This window comes from Athene cunicularia, assembly GCF_003259725.1.
Source record: "Athene cunicularia isolate RWA chromosome 1 unlocalized genomic scaffold, athCun1 chr1_part1, whole genome shotgun sequence".
Classification (NCBI taxonomy): domain Eukaryota; kingdom Metazoa; phylum Chordata; class Aves; order Strigiformes; family Strigidae; genus Athene; species Athene cunicularia.
The window spans coordinates 105,326,714-105,346,692 of NW_020799091.1; the positions used below are offsets into that span (position 1 = coordinate 105,326,714).

Sequence of the window (19,979 nt, forward strand, 5' to 3'; positions counted from 1 at the left end):
TCATCAATAGATTAATACAGTTGCCTTCAGACCACAGCATAACAGATATCACTGGGTTAAGGTTTAAAATACTATCTACATATTTACAACAGTAAAAAAACAGCACATACACCCAGTATTTCTCAAGAGCACACAAGTAGTTGATCAAAGACAGGTTTAAGTTTGCATATGCTCCCTGTTACTTCCTAAATGCTGAGGTGTCCTTCAGTGTGCTCTGATTTATGTGAACTGTGACAGGTAACAAGTTATCAAAAATGCCCGAGTACCCACAGGGTACCAGACTCCGAGAATTAATTACTAGACTCCCATCCCTGGCATCAGTCTACAGTGGTCTCATCCTTATATGGTTAGGTAGATTAATATTTTCAGTATGAAATCAATACCCAAAGTCTCCATGCTGCAGGAGGCAACAAGGAGCCGGTAACTAACTGAGTTTAAAGAGTGTGCTCTTCTCTCTGGTCTCCTGCAGGGTAAATTGGGGAGCAGAAGGAATGAGGCAGTGTACAGACATGAATTACCACAACACTTGCATTAACAGATTATGCTGAAGCATGTGTTAACTGTAACGTTCAAGTACATTTTATTAAGTGTTATAAAATATACACAATCTTATAATACAGTGCATTTCACACACATGGTTGTAAGACCTCACCCGTATCACTACAGCATTAAATAGATGATACACTTCCTATCAAATCAGAGGACCAGAAAGCTAGGAAAAAACAAAACTACTCTGTATCAGATTACAATCTCTTTCAACACCCCACTGCTTAAGGCTCTATTTCTACCACCTGAGTTGATTTTGTTAACTTCACAATTTTTTGAATCTCCATGGTGGGGGGTGCAGAGAGGAGTGATTGTGCATGTTTTTCACAGTACGGAACTAGCAAGAAAAATGTTGGTAGTCACTTTGTAAACTTTGCATTTAAAATACGTAAAAGAAAAAAATTTGGTACTTACAAAACCGAATACAGCCTACTTAACAATCTTGAATCTAAAGTCAGATCAAGTAAAAACCCAGCACTTCATTTCATAATGTACTTCAGTGTCACCATACTTGAAAGTCATGCAAAAAATGATGCCTGTTTCTTCATGTTTATACCACTGTTATGTCACCAATCTTGTGTGCGATGTCATACTATAAAAAGAAAGAATATCATTAATCTATATTAACAAGAGGCTAGACACTGTAACATACAGTAATTAAATGCATGATTCTAATCATCACCCAAGTTATGGTCATTCAGATTAGAGTTTATACCAGTGTCTTGCAGAAAACCAGTGCAGTGGTGTAGCAAACTGACTCCATTTATCTATCAGTTGACTTCAGATGACCGTAAACTTAGTATCAAATTTTCAGTATCTTCACTTAGGTTATTTGAAAATCTCAGTGGATTTCCCAGCACATACCTACTGCCATCAATTTTTAAAGTATCTGTCAAAGTCTGCTTAGATGTCTCTCTCCTCAGTTTCATACCAGTAACTTGAATTATCAAAGAACCACATACTTTTGTTGTGTACTGCTATAAACACTCAGTTTTCCCAAAGAATCCAGTGCCTCATCCCAATCCGCACACTTGGTTGTTTCACTGTTTTCTCAGAAGTCAGTTCTAGTTCCTTGACTACTGTTGTTGACTTTTTCTGGGGATACTCTTTTGCACAAGGATAGTGAAAAATAAATCTTTGTTCCAGTTAATCAGCTCTGTATTCTTTGTCTTAATATTCGAAGAAAAATAGTAATTAAGCACTTTTTCTACCACTCCATGCTGCAAAGCTGCCTTTTCTGTATGCTGCCTCTGCTCAAACTCTGCTGGTAGTCACCAACATTAATTTTCCAAACATGATATTCTAACAGAAAACAATTATAATCTACAGATGTGTATGGCTACATTTCATTTATTGGAAGAATCTCATTTTCTTAATCCACCATTTCAGCTTATTACAGGGTTTTATATTATTATACCCATCCTCACCAATTTTTAAAACATGCCCCAATGCCACAATAGTTTCTCTGTAAGACCAGTAATCAAAAAAAAAAAAAAACTGGCTCAGGCTACCTCTGTAACATCTTTCTTCCTCACAAACTGTCACATTGCAATTAGAATTACACATCAAATAAATTTCCAGTTGCACGTGACAGTAAACATAACTTGAGTATCGCCACTAAACCTCGCCTGGAAGTGTAACTCGAATCAGTACCAAGTACTGCTTGGCATTAAATCACCACATTTGCCTCTTTCTATTTAAAGCTATTATCCAGCATGACAATCTGTTTTACAGCTTCACTCTGGCTACTGTTTGCATACTTATTCTTACAACGAGTATTAAGAGGCATATTAATTGGGACTGAACACTGAGGCAGGTGTCCTTTCTTTGCACCACAGCTAACACAACACTCCTATTTCTCACCTCTTGCACTAGTAGCTCTTGAACAGGTAACCAGGTAATAATTAGTAAGCGTATGCCTTCTAAATAAAGATTAAGCTTCTTCCCACACAATTCATCCTATCTCGTTATATTGGAAAAGCTTAAAGAAACAGAGCTCTTACACACCAAAACATTTATAAATCCAGCTACTCCCAGGGATAAGGCAGGCGTGCAAGTAAGGGCTCACGTAACAAGGGCTCTCCATCAAGCATGTCCTGTTCACTCCCTTTCGTGAATGAGTCAAAAGACAATTAACATACCCTGCTTATGAAGAAAGAAGTCTGCTATATGGCACACAGAGACAAGCTGGGATGGGGTGAGAGCTTTTGATCCCCAAGTTGTTTGGAAAAGCAGAAGTTTTTAAAAATCAGATGCTTAAATGAGCTAGAAGGGGAAAAGGGAACAAATACAACATAATCTGATCTCCTTTGCCTGCACTGTCCTGATACTTTCAGTCTTGATTTTCTTCTTCTTTGCTGCTCATCTAAGCAAAAAAAAAAAAAAAAAAAAAAAAAAAAAAAAAAAAAAGTAGTAAAGAAAAATGCAGTCTGGCAAGTGAACCCTAGCATGCAGCTAGATAAATAAAAATAAAATAAAAAATCCACCCACCAGCGTTGTAACTATAAACAAGATGTGGTAACTCTTTTGGATTTTGTAAGGAAAAGTATCAATTAATGAGAAACTGCTGTCTGCCCAGGTACTTGCAGTCATAAACTTATTACATTTAAACGGGAAAAACAGGGGCCAGTCTAAAATACGATACATGGTGTATTTAGTTTAAATTGCCTAAGTCCTAAACCAGAGACAAATGAGTGAAATTGGTTAGGAACAAAAACCATGACAAAAATATCAGTAAAAGGAATGACCCTCCACAAAACCATGTTCAATAGCAACTCAGAAAAAAACTGTTTAAAAATCCATCCTGCTTCAGTGGTGAAATAAATCCAGCAATCAGAAATAAAAAGATGGCATATAAATAGAAAGAAGGTCAGCTGCCAATATAAGTGTGAAGTTGTAGGCAGAAGAAGGTTGTATAAAAAGCCAAACACAAAGAGCAATTTGTTGCTGACAGGGCCAGTGCAATGATGACAAGAAGGATCTTTACATCTCTCTATGTACCTCAGCCTGGCAGTGTCAGTATCCCTCACTAGATACCTCCAACATCAGTATCGATGAAGAGAAGTACTCAACACATCTTGATTCTGTATTTGCAAAATAAATAGGATGGTCTACCTCATCCTGAGAATAGTTTCCAATACACTAGTAAGTGAGCAGCAGGGAAAAGGGTAGTGTGGGAGTGTCAGGTGACCCAGTCAAGTGATAAGGGACACCAGCTCAGGCAAATACTCTCTCCTACGTGCTGTGGAGTGGAAAGAGAGAAGCCACCTCCTTCCAAGGTGATGCCAAGAAGGCATCCAAGTTGGGATCTCTGACAAAGCCTCCAGAAGAAACACATTTCCCCTTGCATCAGCAATAGGCCCTGGGGGATCTTTCACCCTCAAGAAGCTGTCTAATGAGATCTGCCCTACTATTATTTTTACTCCAACTTGAAATACCCAGGTAGCACTAGAAGTACTGGAAGAGTGACTATTGTCAGGACAGAATTAAGCAACTGCAAACAGCAGAAGACAGAAACAACCACAGATATTCTGACCAAGATAACGATCTTTAAATATATTTTTAAATTAGTTGTGACTATGAAAGAAGTGAAAATAAGCACTAGAGGGGCAGTTGATGAAGACTGAAAAGACTCATCAAGGATAGGGAAATTCTAGTTCCAAAAGTCTCTAAAAGTCAACAAAACGACCTCCATTCTAACAGATGTAGAAGCCAAGGAATAAGGAGATATCAACATTAAAGTCACATAGCTAAAGGACAGAGCCAGGACATCAACTCTAATCCTTCACTTCATTAATCAGACGCCCTTGCCTTAGGATTCTTTTATTATTGTTATTACTACAGGAGAGTGAGCTTCTGTTAGCCACGTTGCGCATTAAGGATGTCCTAAGTTTCCTTGACCATTCAGTAACTTCCCCTCCATGTACAAACCGTAAAGCCAGCAGCAAGTTAACTAGTTAATTCAGTTGGCACAGACAGGGGATGTTGTCAGAATAAAATTCTCATGTGTAATATAATGACCCAATTTTCACTGTCAGTTGGATACCCCACTCAGAGTGCTGATTAAAATCCTAGCTTACCCAGGTAACACCAGGGGCAGGGAAATTATGCTAATTTAGGCAACAAAAAGGACTGTTGATCATAAAGGCTTTAACACTTCTTCCAGCTCTTTCATCTAGGAATAAAGGATTTTAGTGGTTTGTCTGAGATTCCTGCCTGCCCACCCAGTTCATGCACGATTTAAAAAAAAAAAAATCACATTGATATACATTATCATATTCAAATAATACACCTAAAATACTTCAAGTAGCAACATAAGCTTGATTTTAAAAACACGTAACCGATGTTTAGAACTTCGATGCCTTTTAAGCATGCAAGTCTAGCATGATCAGAACTGTACGTTATCTGTACAAGAATCACAATTTTCATTGTCTTGTTCGTAAAAGAAAACCAACAGATAAAATTACAATGTGTCTGAGGAGTTTTTTTCTTGAATGAGATGCAAATGAAGAAACATTGTTGGTGACCTTAACTTCAGTCTGAGGAACACAGACTAACTCTAAACTCTGGTTCATACTAGTCAACCAGGCTTCAGTTACACTTTTTTTTTTTTTGTAAATAAAAGGGATGCAGAAGTATATATTTCTAGCCTGGCAATAGCATGTGTAAAGGTAATATAGTGTTTCTCACCACAACTGTTAAAACCTATCAAAAATTACAGTCATATCTCAGCTGTACATTTCCTTTAATGATCTCTGCATAGTTTACAGCTTTTTGTCAGAGCTTATACAGAAAAACATCTTTACTGATGTAGATTATAATAACCCTTTTCTTACCTACATTATTTTCCTGAGTAAAGAATACTAAAATAACTTCCCAGCACCTAAGAAGGTTATTTTGCTTTCTGTTGGAAAACGTAACATTGCTCAGCAAGTCACTGCAAACCACCACAGAGCCACAGGGTCACGTTCAGCCGCAGAGAGGACAGGATACAGGGTGCCCCAGTGTCAGCCACAAGAGAGAGTTCAGTATTCCCAAACACAAGATTTATTACTTTGTTTCAATACAAAGCACTCATTTTTTTTTTTTTTAAAGTGTGCTGAAGACTGTATGGGAGATCACAGCTTTTTTTTTTTTTCCCCTCCCCCCCAAGTTCTGTGTTTTAAACACAGTGAGTTTTTCCATCTTGAATTGGCATACAAGGTAATTAAACAAGTTACGTAAAGAGGTCACTGAAACCACAACTGAAGTCTGAAGTGAGAAAAAGATACTGCAATTCCTAAGCAATTTCATATTGAATTAGAGAATACAATGATGAAATTAGGGCAAGGCCAAACAGTTCATCTGAAACTGTGGCCTTTTAGCAATTTGTAATTTTTCTTGTATACCAACAAGAAACAGGGAATATATTAAAACAGAATAATTGCAAGCTTTATTTTGTATTTTACAGCCCTTACAGCAGAGATGAACTGTTGCTGGTCTTGACAGTTACAGGATTGGAAGTGACATGGAAGGGCATTTTATTTATCCAGATAAGAAGTTCAGTGCTAGCAGCCAAAACATAAGCTTTTTGACATGTTCCACAAATCACCAGCTGTGCCCCAGAGTTGGCATCTTCATTAGCAGTCACAAGCAATTCAATACTTTTATGTATTGCCACCAGTTGCTTTTCTTCTTTCTGGTCTAAGGGTATCAAAGCTTCCCTCCCATCTGAGCTATTCTACTGGTAAATGGAAATCTTAAGTTGATCTCCTACAGTTAAGTAAGGCACAGAGCAAGCGTTTTGACTTTGGCAAATGTTTCTTAGAAACACTATCCTTTCAGATGACTAGTGAGTCATCTGTGAGTTGCTGATGATGATGCTTGCAATCAGAGACCTTAAACACTGAGACAGATGCTCTGATGCATGCTAACTTCCGTTAAATTTCACTAATCTTGACTGCTGTTTCACAACAGTTCACAAGTAAAATATTACCAAGTGATACGAAATAGGGAGATTCAGAATCCTGTACAGGATAATAGTTTAACTTACAAATCACAGAGCAGGCCAAATCGTAAGTTATGAAAATCTGTTACTGCTGAACAAGTGAAGTAACTAGCCAGAAACAAAACCATCACATGCAGAAATTATGCATGGTAGGAAGAGTACAAGACTCTGCAGTTAAAGTTATGAAGATACACTGGCTATGTAGGTGACTCTAAATGCAAAAAGGTTTTACAGACTGTCTGAAAACCCCTAAATCAGATGCTGCTGGAAACCAGAGAACAGAAAGGCTTCAAGAAGTTCAACAGTTCATTTGTGCTTCCAGAATTCAGATCCCTCCTACAAAACTCCCTACAAACTGATCAGACTTGCTGCTTTCCTCTCCCTATTTTGCAACTAGGAGAAATACTCCAGAAAGAGTCCAATGCCCTTCAGGTACAGCACTCAAACTTTCATCCTGCCTGCCTGCAGCTCACAAAACCACAGCATCCAGCCCTGAGAAGTGGGACGACTGTCATATCATCACACAGCTTTCTGTGCTTCCCAGCGGACATACCGCCTCCAGAGGTTTTTCCCCTCAAGAAAAAATTAGGTTACTGAAGGTAAAATGATGTGCTTTCACATGTTAACGTCTCTTCTAATATTGCCATGTTTTAAAATTGTTACATAATCAAGTTGTGTAACCAACACGCTTAATTTCTTTATAAAGCTACTCCCCCTTCCTGTCATCTAGCAACCCTGGCACCATACAAGATTCCTGTATGAGTTGCACAACTTTCTTAATGTTTCCTGAATAATATGGTAGAATTTTCCTTCATCTGTTTTTTTTTTTAGATAGCACTGACCAAAGGAAGTTTCAGTGACTGTGCTAATCCACTAAAAATGAAGACGCAGCTAGCAAGCTGCTGCCACTAAATAGTATTGACTTTGAATATTCAAAGAAACCTGACCAGCACTCAACAACTGAAAGCAGAAGTCTTCAAAACTCCAACTTATCAGGGTGACACTAACACTGTTTCCAATATGAAAATCAAAGGATCCTTAAAGGATCCCTATTTTCAGAAACTTGACTTTGAATGGAAGTCAGAACCAAGGACAACACAATCTTCCAAGACAGTTTTCTGCCAGGTGGTTATTTTATAAAATTAAAGGTTCATATTCTTCTCCTGAGAGCTGAGCCTGTACCATCCTGCAAAAAGCCTAAAGCAAGTTAAAAAAGCAACATAATCATTGTAACTCAAGTACACACATTATTTTTAGATTAAGATGCAAATCTTCATGTTCCGAGTGATCACCTACAGTCATCCCACAAGTGAAAGGTAATTTTAGAATAAGCTGAGACCTGGAAAGGTAGACAACATTCACAGCTTCTTTCACTCTACTCTTGCTTTTGCTCCTTGATCAGCTATTTTCTTCACAAGCTCTTTTAGTTTTGTTTTATGGATTTTACACACAAGAAAGCAAGGCTAAGTCACTGTCATTAGCTGTTTTCTAAAACAGTCTAACAATTAATTTCCTATCAGCATTATCACAGAGCTTGAACAAACCCAAGCTTCTACATCTAAGAACTGAATCTGAAATAATAAGCTCAAAGTACATAGTTCAGAGAAAAAAAAAAAAAAAAAAACCAAAAAAAAACCACACAAAAAAAACCCAGGAAGACGGACCTTTTAAGAAACTTTATCCAAGGTATTGTCTAACACATACATTAGCACCACAAAGAATTTATAGAACTATCACATGATGAGTGCCCTCTATTCTTTCAGGACACTCTCAGGAAAGCTCTAGCTTTGTTGGAACTCCCAGAGACAAGTTGGAGGTACCCAGCTTCTTTGATTCACAATCATCTCATCTCCCAATAAAAGACCAGGGGCAGCTGAGGCATGCAAGTGACATTTGTGACAAAACTACCACCTTAGGAAAGGATAAAAGTCTTGAACTTAAGTCTTGACATTAAGATTAAAAGGGTGTAGAAAGGTTTCTTAGAGCTCTAGAAACAGACACAAATCAGAAGCTTCATTTTTATTAGCTTTCCTTTTGTATTTAATTTGAAATAGAAAAAATTCCTAAAGGGTTTTCCACCAGTACTTCATTTAACTTTATATGCTTGTGCACACATGTATCAAACAGTCTTTTAATATATACACAAAGAAATGACTGCAACATCTAGCATTGTCCAGGTACACATTAACATATGAAGACTGGCATACATTATAAAATATAAATATAGGCATAAATCATGAACAAATGTTGGCTAATTAGGCTTCCACTGATATAAGCATGACGCAAGCCATTAATGCGGAGCCCATGCCAGACTTTGTTTCCTAAACCCAAGTACATGCCCAGGACGACACTGAAGAAATTGCATTAGTTTTAGGTAAAATTACAAGGACAGTAATCAGTTGGTTTGCAAGGCCAAGGGCTGGGGAGTATCCCAAGTCACCTCCATTTGAATCAAAAATATGCACTTTAACTGACAATATAAAACCAAGCACTTTATCAACATGCTTTGAGTGCTGTAAACCTCCTTGTTTGAATTTTAAAAGACAAGAATTTATCAGCTCCAGGAATTTTAGGTTCTACCTAAGACACTGAGGGATGAAATTTAACCTAAAGTTCCTTTCCAGCCTCATGTTTCAGAATAACTGTTGAGATCACTCCATCACGTTTTTCAAATTGATCACTACATCTGTGTATCTACAATTAGAAACCACAAATAAGTGCATGTTTTAAAATGCCTAAAGTTTTACTTCTCTTAGAAATCAACCGGGGGGGAAAAGCAAGAAATACAATTATTAATGCCAGCATGGTATACACAGCCATATTTATTAGTTCACTTCCAATAACATAAAGAGAAAGCTGAAGCCATACACAAGTGCTGCTTTAAAATAAAGACAGACTACTGTTTTCTCCAACAGTTTTATTTCAAAAAGTACACAAGTCTGTCATGGAACTACAGCATTTTAAAATTTTGGATTTTTGTTTTTACAAATTCACTCACAATACTTGTGTTTTAAAATACCATTCCCCCAAAAGTGTGAATATAAAACCTCTCACTGAAATTTGTATCAATATTCAAGTCCATGCTTCGTGCATGAGAAGTGTAACATAACATTTTGGATTCCAGGAAATATTATTGCTCCAATTTCAATTGAGCTGTGCCTCAATACTAGAGGACTGATAACCAAAGTGTCCCATAAAGCACCTATCAAGTGTATAAAACAAGGTTTAAGTGACACAGAGTATTATGTCGACTGGAACAAAAATCTAAAGTGATCCAGAATATACTAAGAACAAAATCAAAAACTTATCATGGAAACCAGTAATATACAATATTCAGCATTACAGAAAAAACTTGCAATTAAGAAGTCTTACTTGTACTATTAAGCAGGAAGCATACACCTAATACGAATGCGACTATCAGAGTTGATAAAGATGTATGCATTGTACATTTCTTTCAAAAGTCATGTTTTACCCCTCCAACAAGGCATTTCTGTGCACTACACAGTTTTGGAAGAAGTATTCATTTTTAGTTAAGGAAGTTTCACACAAATACTTTTAAATATCTATTTCAGAAAGTTTATGAAAACACACTTGTAATGTATAGACAAGTGTTACGTAACCTCTACAGTATTACAAGTCTAACACTTTATTCACACCATGCTAAAATTGAGGGTTTTCTTCTATATATATAGAGTCCTCAACAGGCAAGTTTACAGTCAGGACATGAACTAGAGATTTCTTGAGTTCACTTTGAGTATTTACATAATGGTACCACCCCCCAACCCCCACCCCCTTTTTTTTTTTTTAATAAAATGAGACATTAAAAATGCCACCTTCTAACTGGTATATCAGCTGCCATTACTTCCTAAAAGAGTTCTGTTAGTTATCTGTAAGATCGGACACCTCACGTGTTTAACCAGCTCATCTCCTACACAGCTAGAAATCAATGCTAAACTATAGTAGCTGCTTTTGAGAATCATAAACCCAGTGTAAGTGAACAATATATTGACAAAAGAAATAATTTATAATAGCAGTATTATGTTTTCATAGTAGTGTTGTATCCATTCAAAAAGGCATGATGACAGCAACTTGAGGTAAAGTTTACCCCAAGTCAGAGGTTTGTTATTTCAGATAAGGACTATGTCAGATTCTATTTCTTCTATTTTTCCATGCAATTACATAAATAGACAGACACTGTCAAGGCTGCTAAGCCTAACAGCTAGGGTCTTAAGGCATGTCACGCCATCCTTCTGTTCTGTCTATTTATTATTTTGTATTAGCTGACAGAGCATTAAGCATGTGTAAACTCTGCTCTGTATGCTTTAATGAGATAGGTTTCTGTTTGAGTGTCCTAGGGCTTACCTGACTAAGTACAGGGTCTCAGGCCAAAAAAAAAAAAAAACAAAAAAACACCCCACACACCACCAAACTACCACCAAAAAAAAAAACCAAACACACACCAAACCAAAATCAACAACAAAAAACAAACCAACAAAAACCAAAACCCACATCTAATCTCACATATGTCCACAGGTGACTAAGAACCAAATTCAGTAGGTTTGTTGTCTGGTTGCTTAGGTTTTCTCAGTCTGTGATTCAGTTTAGTTTTGTATTTAACTTGTATTTATAATAACTATACCCTTTTAATTAAGGAAGGCCTTAGTTTCAAGGTAAACAATCAGTGTATGATTAAAATTTAGGAAGTCTCTTCTACCACAATAATTGGATGCAAGAATATGTCTTCTCATCTATTGTTCTTCATAAGCATATGTTTGGCACAGTTACTAAACCTATTATTTACCACACAAGTCAATCATCCATCTCATTGGTACAACTGAACAGTTTTCAGTAATATCAACACTTAGATCATAATTAGCAATTGAAGGAGTAGCTGACATTTTGAAATACAGAACAATACAGAGAGAGACACTGAAGTCACATCCAAAAATAGGCATGAAGAAGTCTATAGTACATAAGAATCAAGAAATCAGATCACAGTGTCATGTTTTAAGAACTGTACCATCATCTAAGCACCTGTTTGAACAGTAAAGTTTAGGCACCAGAAATTTCATAAAAACAGAAGTTACAATCAGGCAGAGTTTATTGACAAGGCACACATGAAAGATAAAAAAATCTGATCTCTAACAGTATCAGTTTACAATCTAAAAAAGTCCCAAATGTGTAAAACTGTAAGTCTAGAACACTTAATAGCCATTCAAGTTTCTAAATTCAGTATGAAGGGTATGTTCTTTACATTAATAGTGCCAGCCAAAAATTGTGCACCTAACTACAGATAGGACAAGCATTTAGTAGTAAGCCAAAGAATTTATCACAGATCTATAAGCAGCTACAAAAAAGCAGACACTAAACCTAGAAGTTTGGGGAAATGTTTTCTCTCACGCTGTTGCTACATAAAAATAAATCCTAACACCTTTCGACAGGCTATTCAGATATTTCCTTCAACAGCAGTGCCACATACTATACACCTTTAGAGTTTTCCAAAATACCTTGCAGTTTAACATCTATAGCTAGAATAAGCTGATTAGACTCCCCTCCTCCCATCCCCCCAAGCACAGGATGAAGAAGTAGAAAACAGGAAGGAAGAAAAAAAATCCACAGATTCAAACTGCACTAAGCTTTAAATCCAACTTCCACAGGTATCAGTCATCAGATGCTATCAAAAGTCCTTAAGTATGTATGAAAGTAAGGTAAGGAATTGTTCTGTCCTTCCTCTAATGCCTTAAGTTTGCAAAACTGGGAAGAAGGGTTTTTTTTTTAATCTTGAAACAGGAGATTTGTATCAACATTTCTCTGTATTTCCTCTCAGATTCTGACTGCATGAAACACTCTTAAAAGTGTAGAAGTCTGTTTATGATATTTAGGGCTGTTAGAAGTGGCAAGAAGAAATGAGCTTTAAACTCCTTGCAAATTCACACAAAGATATTAGCATCTTAAGTAAAGGCTAACTACTGCTTACATGTATATGGGAAAAGATGTTTCCACAATGATGTCAGCACAAGAGGACAGATATCAAATACCAATTACTTAACAGCTTTCATTAGAACCCCATGGAGCTTCTAGGTAATCGGTTTGGAAAAAGTAAGAGTGCTTCCTTAGAATCTAAACAGGTTTTGGAAAACGCAAGGTACAATTAACTTAAAACCTGTATAAAGATACATGTTCATTCTTACAGTTGATCTACAGATTTTAAAGCATAGACACCACTACCAACAACCTGATAGGACCTCTTGCATAAGATAAGTATGAAGTTATCTCACATTACTAATCTTGTTATTACAGAAAAATTAATGTTTCAAAGAGCTTGCAAAGTCTCCTGTCATGTTTCCACTCACTGAAATTTTAAATTCAGAATAGATTCATTTAATTAATTAAACCAACTAAGTAGTAGTCCCTGAAACAAGAGCTCAAGAGTGCTCCAAAACAAACATTACCAGGTCAAAGAACTGCATAAATACTCAGTTTGTACAGAATTCAAAGTCATCCTCAGTAGTTCAGCCCCCTGCAACTATAATCAGACAGTGGCCAAGTTCAAATATTTCTGTTATTTAAAATTGAGGATAAAGTTTCAGGAACTCTGAGGAACTTCATGGTCTACATGTGAAATGCTTTTGTTACTTCTCACTTGTGTCTCACTGTAACATATTCAGAACTGCACATTAGCTGACAGTCTCTCCTCAGCAACCTACCAGAGGTCCAAATACTTTCAGTGTCCGATATTTATTTACTTCAATGCTTTTAGCAAATAGTTCAACTGTGAAGTTTAAAATTAAAAGTGAGAATTGGTGGCTTTTCAAACTAAGTTGTTCATTTTCTTCAAGGAAATTGCATGCCATTGCTTAAATGAGGGATGGAACACAGTAGTTTTCTCTAATACTTACAATGAACACTTAAAAAACAGCATTTAAATTAATAATATTTTATACTATGGAGCCATCTTTGCTTTGTGCTGGAATCATCACAGGAACAGCTCCCATTCTACTTAAATTAGGTGCAGCTACCTTTGAAGGTGCAAAGGTTGGGTTTTGACCAGGAGTACGTTCAAAGTCTTCACTTGGGACTTGGCTATACGGAGTTTTGGTATATCCTTCCATATTTGAAGGAGACATTGAACCCAGAGAAGAACGATTGCTGCCTATGTAGCTGCGTGCTGTTGAACTGCGACTTTTTGGAGGTGGAACATCTTCTCTGAAATAAACCAAAAACAACCCAAACAGTTGCAGAAGAGTCCAGTCACTGTTACTACGTTGAAGCTTACAAAACAAATTTTGTTTGTTTCTTTCTATTCTGACACAGTAGACAAAAGAAACTCACATATTACTTTAAATTAAAAAAAAAAAATCAAGTATTCATTGCTTTTAAAATTTTTACTATAATTAGACATAACTACCTACGCCATATTCAAAACAAAGTTCTCTGACAAGCTGCTAGTATGTTAATAAGATTTCCAGATTAAGGCAGAAATCTCAACTGTTAAGTATCTTACTTGCAGAAATACACATTTAAAAGTTAATCTTCAAATAATACTGCTCATAAGCTAGAGATATGTTGTTACCTGATATCATGATGTACTTCTTTCTCATACTTCTTCTCTCTATGCTTCTTACAGCAACAGAAGACAAGAAAAGCCAGTATACAAAGACCCAGGAGAGTTCCTACAATAGCTCCAGCAATTATACCAGCTGTATTTATAGCTAGAACAGATAAATAATAATACTGTTTGTTAAGTATCAAATTTATATAACCAACTTCTTTTCTCTTAACTAAACATTAAAACCAATATGTTTCCACATGATCCAGGCTAATAGTATATCACTGAATCATAGAGGGTACGCTTCAATCATAAGCATTTAAAACAGTAGTAAGAGCTACACCTTCCTGCATAAAAAGCAACATTTTGGGAAGACTTGAAGGGGAAACCATCAGTTACACAACAGCGTCAGGTTTTTTAAACCTTTTAGAAATTTAGAAAAACAAGATTATTCACTTTTAATACACAAACCACTATGTGACCATTAACACAGCAAACACTTACGAGGGGTGACATTCAGCTCAACAGAACATTCATCTGTGCCAACTCTGTTCGAGGCAACACAATTGTATGTACCAGAATAGTCTTGAGAGGCATTTTTCAAGAGAAGTTCGCCTGTATTTTTATCTACAAACAACAAAAGGTAAAGGTTTATAATTTTCCAAAGTTTAATTCCATATTCAATACTACAGAATTATTAATCCAGCACATAGATGAAATCTTAACGGAAAAAATACAGGATTAAAAATATCCAAATAAAACAAAAATTCTACCATAGTGCAACGCACTATTACTTGTAAAAGCCTTTTACCTTGTTAGAAATTTATTCCACAGCTTTTAGCTTTAATATTAAAGCCAACAGACTAATTGCTTTGTCAACAGATAGGAACAGATTATTAAAATGACCAATTCTCTAATCCTAATACAGCATTCTAAAATACAAAAGATTCACTGCATTCCAGAAGTGCTTCCTTCTTTCTGTCTAAATCGATTCTACACAACCAGCTCAGATGTCTGCAGAACCCATGGCTCAACATGAGGTGGATCTAACCTGAACACCACACTCCAGTGGAGGACCATTTAAGTCTAGCTATGCTGACAGAGTAGGACACAATCAGTGAAAACAAAGAGTATCTCCCCAGGGCTTTCAAAGCCATGAACAGCTAACCTTTGATTCTACTAAGTGAACTCCAATTGGCTCACATGCTTTAACTGCCAGTTGATTTGCCATCAGCACCGCAAGAGACTACATCACAGGAACAAAGCACCACACAAATACTTAGCTCTTCCTGTTGAACAAGTTAGGTAGTGTCTAGATTCTTGAGAACATGTTCAGTGTCCCCAAACCTACATTCACAAGCCCAAAACGAACATTGTTTTATTGAGTTACATGCAACTTTTGCATAATTCCTCTCATTCTTGCCCGGCCCTGATATCGCCAATTGATTTTTTTTGTTACCATAAGACAAATTTGGGATGTGGAGAAAGAAGGGGCATAACAACAGAAACTTAAGATCCCGAGCAATAGAGAGAAGGCCATTAAGTGATCAGCTGTTTTCTGTCAAAACAAGATTTCAACAGAACTACCAGGAGGCAAGTTCAAACTGAAGAACAGTATGAGGTAGTTCTTAAGTAGCTGATGTTTAGAGATCTGTGTTCTAAGACATTACAGATTCTAATAGACTACAAAGCTTAAAGGAAAGTAGAGAAGTTCACAGGAGTCAGTTTTTGTTTGTTTTAAATCAATTAAACTGAAGCCATAATTGGAGTTTCCCGAGATATACAATAAGGGAAGATAGGAGACTCCTATTAGAAAGAATCACACAACTTATTTTCTCTTCCTTAGACATCCACTTTGGCTACTCTTAGACACATGATACTACTTTGTCCTGTGTCCTACACAGCCCGAGTTAAAATATGTATATTTGTAATCAGTCTTAAACTGCTTCATTTGCAAGAAAAACTCACCATCTCAAGCTTTAAGCTTTTTTATAACTACAAAGAAGTTTCAAAAAAATATTCCAGAACAACTTTCACAAAGACAAAACTCACAAATTAACCTTCCACAATGAAATTCTAATAAAAATGCAATACCACCACTATAATAATTTGGAATCCATCAAAATTCAGAATATATAAAAAACTCTTCTGTATGTCTGCTCTTGGAAGAAGAGGGTAAGTCTTCTCTGTTACTCTTGACAACTTTTCTTCTAAAGACATGTACCCCTTTTTAAGCAAAAAGTTCTGTCACTTGATCAGGAATTGAATACCTCAGTTCGATCTCTAATAAAATTCAAGCTTTTGTCTTCATTTCCCTGAAGGCAGCTCTAATCACTAGCCTAGACTCTGTTCTGAGTCTTCCCCACTGTCCACTTGAGCACAAAAGCAGCCAACATCAACAAGCAAGAGAACTCACAACACTCAGGCACAGATGAGCATGATTCTGCTGAATAATAGTAAGAATCCCAACTTAAAGCTTGAAACATTTTCCAGTATAAATTAAAAAAAAACCAAACTTGTTTCAAAATCTGTTTTATTACCCAGTGAGGGGGCAGAAGTAACATTTGTCCTGACTACTCTATACCAAGCATGAGATGCTCACAAGTCAAGATAAACCAAAAATACAAATGCAATCTTTCTTGAATATTTCAGAGTAGTAAGTAAAGTTTGACAGTACTCAGCATGGAAGTGGCAGGAAGTTCCTGTGTGCCAGATACTCTCCTCCAATCATAAGACAAAAGTGGGGATCCTTCTTGTGATGCACATTTCAAGGTGATGTCTTTTCCAATCTCCTGTGATCCTTCAACGGAACATTTAGTTCTTGCTGGCTTTACTAATAAACAAAGTATCATGAATTAATAACGGTCACAATCAAAATGCTTACAACTTGCGTTCTAGTAGGTCAGTACAGTTTGTTAAAGACTTGTGGAAAGCTTGTGGATAGATTTTCTATGAAATACAAACCAGGTGTAGAATTTTTAAAAATGCTCATTATTCTGAATATGTCCACCCCTCCCAAAGCTTCAATAAAGGATGCATCACCATAGATTCAGTATGACTTTGCCCAATGGAAGTTTTCATTTTAGACAAAGATAGGATGGAATAAATACATAAAAATGTCACTGAAAACTCAAGAAAAACATTATCTTACCATGTACAGTCAACTGTATTTTTTGGCTTTGAACTCCAGGAGCCTTCTTCACTTTGCACTGGTATGTGCCAGTGTCTGCTGACTTTAAATTCAGGATATCCAACGAACCATCACCAGATCTGGGATCGGGATTAGTAAACTGCATCCGCCCAGTCATAGCAGCATAATAATGATTATAAATCCTGTCTACAGCATACATAATTATCTATAAAAAAGAAATATGGTTCAGAAATCCATTTGGCATGTAAACATTCAAAATAATTCTGTATCTTCATATTCTTGACAGTTTCTTTCCACTGTTTCAAACAGTCAATAGTTTCAATAGTTCAATGAGCCAAATAGTTCAATCTTCAAAATATCACCACACACAGTACTCTAATGAATACTCCAAGCAAACACCTGCCCAAGTAGCAATATGTCATCACTGACTTCTAACTGAAAGAAAACTGTTCCAAATTGCTCTACTTTCATTATGGAAAAGCTGTCTACTAAAAGGAGTCATCTTATTGCTAAGGCTTCCAAAGAAAGGGAAGAGTTAATAACTAAAAGAGTTAATATATTCAAAGTTAAATCCTCATAAATCAGTTTTCAATCAGGAGAACACTCAGGTAAAAAGGCATGGTTTGTTTGCTGGAAATGAAGTGTATTTGAGAGTTCTTCTTTAGAAGACAAAAAAATCTCTACTTACTATTTGTTCCTTCTTTTGATTATCTGCTGGTATCAATACCCACTCAATATCTAGTGGGCCTTCATCTTCTTCTGAGAGTACAAAAGTACATGGCAATGTAACTTTCTCTCCTTGTGCTGTTTCAAATGATTTTTCAGCTGAAGTTATACTTAGGCTTCTTGTTAGACCTATAAAAATATATTTTTGTGTTTTAAGATCACTTCACATGCAGTTTTCCTTGTAAGTGTTCTATTATATATTAGCATATATTCAAATCCATCATATATTTTTCCCATAATCATGCCATTAGTCAGACTGTTCACCGCGTAAGAAATCCTGTGCAGTATGTTGTTGAACACAATGCAAAGTCATGTACTGTTCATTTGGCATCATATCTAACAGGCAGTTACATCTTTCGAACCATGTAATTTTTTTTGTACAATTCAAGTCCCATATGAAGCTAAACCAGAAATTTTCAACAGCAGGCTTTTCAAGTTATTAGATAATCACCTTACCTTATCACTATTCCCTCACTGTAAAATGAAGTCAGGGGACAGATGAAGTCTGCCAGGATGGACAGAACTGTTGTGAAGTCCTGGGTTAGATCAAGTTAAGTTACTCTGCCTTGAGGTATAAGGGCTCCTCTACCTACAGGGAGTGGACAAATGAATCCTTCCCAAAAATCTCAATTAGTTTTTTAGATTTGTTCACCCTTTCTGCTTGTCTTACTCCTCAAAAAAGGCTGTGTAAACCTTATCTGCGTGCCTCTAAGCAAAACATGTTTCCAAACAAGTCTTCCTCAATTCAGCCCTGAAAAAGAATATATGTAGTGATACAGACTTACTCAAAAGGCCTGAAGCAAGATTCCCCTTATTTTAAAACAAACATAGGTTTGCCTCACCAAACCTATAGACCCATACATCATAGCCAGGAAGTGGAAAACTCCCTTTGTTCATTATGGAACCATGTTTGACACTTGCACATCCACTGTTTTGTACACCTTGCTGAGTAGCAAGCTTGGATTTTCACCGTCATTTTATGTGTTCAGGTTGGTGCCATCATAGCTAGACAGTCACACAGGTGTTGGCACTGTCACAACAAATTTAAGGCCACAAGAGTGGCCAGTGTGAAGAAAATAGATCTTTAGGTTCCTCTGTAGAATCACAGCCTCAGATGAAATAAAATTTGAAATTACTATAAATAATGCATTTATGGTCTAACTTACACTTCTGTGCTAGTTCAAATTATTATCTAACTTGCACTTCTCCATATAGTATAGAAGCTGTGTGCATTTCTGCAGTACATCAGACTGCAACAGCTATCCTTCTACTACCAAAATTTTGCTCTGCATCAAAACTTTGGATACTCCTCCTGATATCAAAACACAGGGATCTTTAACAGACCTTTAAAAAAAAAATTAGAAAGAGAAAGCACTTGACATACTAAATTCCAGACAAAAGCCTGCAAGAAAAGACCTTCACAATTGTTAATTACAAACATACAGTTACAAATTAGGTAGGACTATTTGTTTCCTACCATTCATGGTATTACTTGGTATGGCATTACCTTCATTCCAGGAAAAATAAAACAACACTCACACCCATGAAACATCAATTTGAGGTATGACAGATTTAGGTGCAATGTTTCTCACCAACCCATGTACATATCTTCAGAGATAATTCTAACAGGTTTGTATCACCTTTTATGAACACAGTAAACATATCTGAGAAACTCATTCTCTGCTACTAGGTTGAATCAATACTATTTCCTAAATGATACTGATCTCCACAAATACCGGCTGACTTGCCACACAGATGCTACCCCTTTTCTAAAGGATCTTTTCAGACTTCCAAACTACCCATTCTAAACCTCTTAAGAAGGTCATTTGACTAATGAAATAGATTAGTGCAATCCTTCAGTTTGGTCAGCTTTGCATAAACAAAGACAATATTACTACCAGCCATCATCTCTAGAAATGGGTACATTCAGAATACATTCATATTTCCATAAAGCACAGTAGCAAAGAATACAAATTTCTAATCTGTTTTCCATATTCTTCTGTTCCCCCCTCCCCCACTGC

At 36.4% G+C, this 19,979-nt stretch overlaps 1 protein-coding gene across 1 annotated transcript; it reads right to left on the reverse strand.

Annotated features, from left to right (window-relative positions):
- Window positions 1-556: 556 nt before the first annotated feature.
- On the reverse strand, window positions 557-18,107 carry CXADR (CXADR, Ig-like cell adhesion molecule). Its single transcript, XM_026853192.1, has 7 exons — window positions 17,921-18,107; window positions 17,233-17,437; window positions 16,759-16,914; window positions 14,586-14,708; window positions 14,106-14,244; window positions 13,552-13,738; window positions 557-1,138 (listed from the first exon to the last, which is right to left on the reverse strand). The coding sequence occupies exons 2-7, from the start codon at window positions 17,429-17,431 to the stop codon at window positions 1,097-1,099; spliced, it is 846 nt and encodes a 281-aa protein (XP_026708993.1). The 5' UTR covers window positions 17,432-17,437; window positions 17,921-18,107; the 3' UTR covers window positions 557-1,096.
- Window positions 18,108-19,979: the final 1,872 nt, after the last annotated feature.

Coding starts and splice junctions, on each gene's coding strand:
- CXADR (XM_026853192.1), bottom strand. CDS start 17,431: ATGTATGCTGTAGACAGGATTTATAATCATTATTATGCTGCTATGACT. Junction 16,915..17,232: donor AATACAGTTGACTGTACATG/GTAAGATAATGT, acceptor TTTGTTTATTAG/TAAAGCCAGCAAGAACTAAA. Junction 13,739..14,105: donor GAAGTACATCATGATATCAG/GTAACAACATAT, acceptor GGTTTATTTCAG/AGAAGATGTTCCACCTCCAA.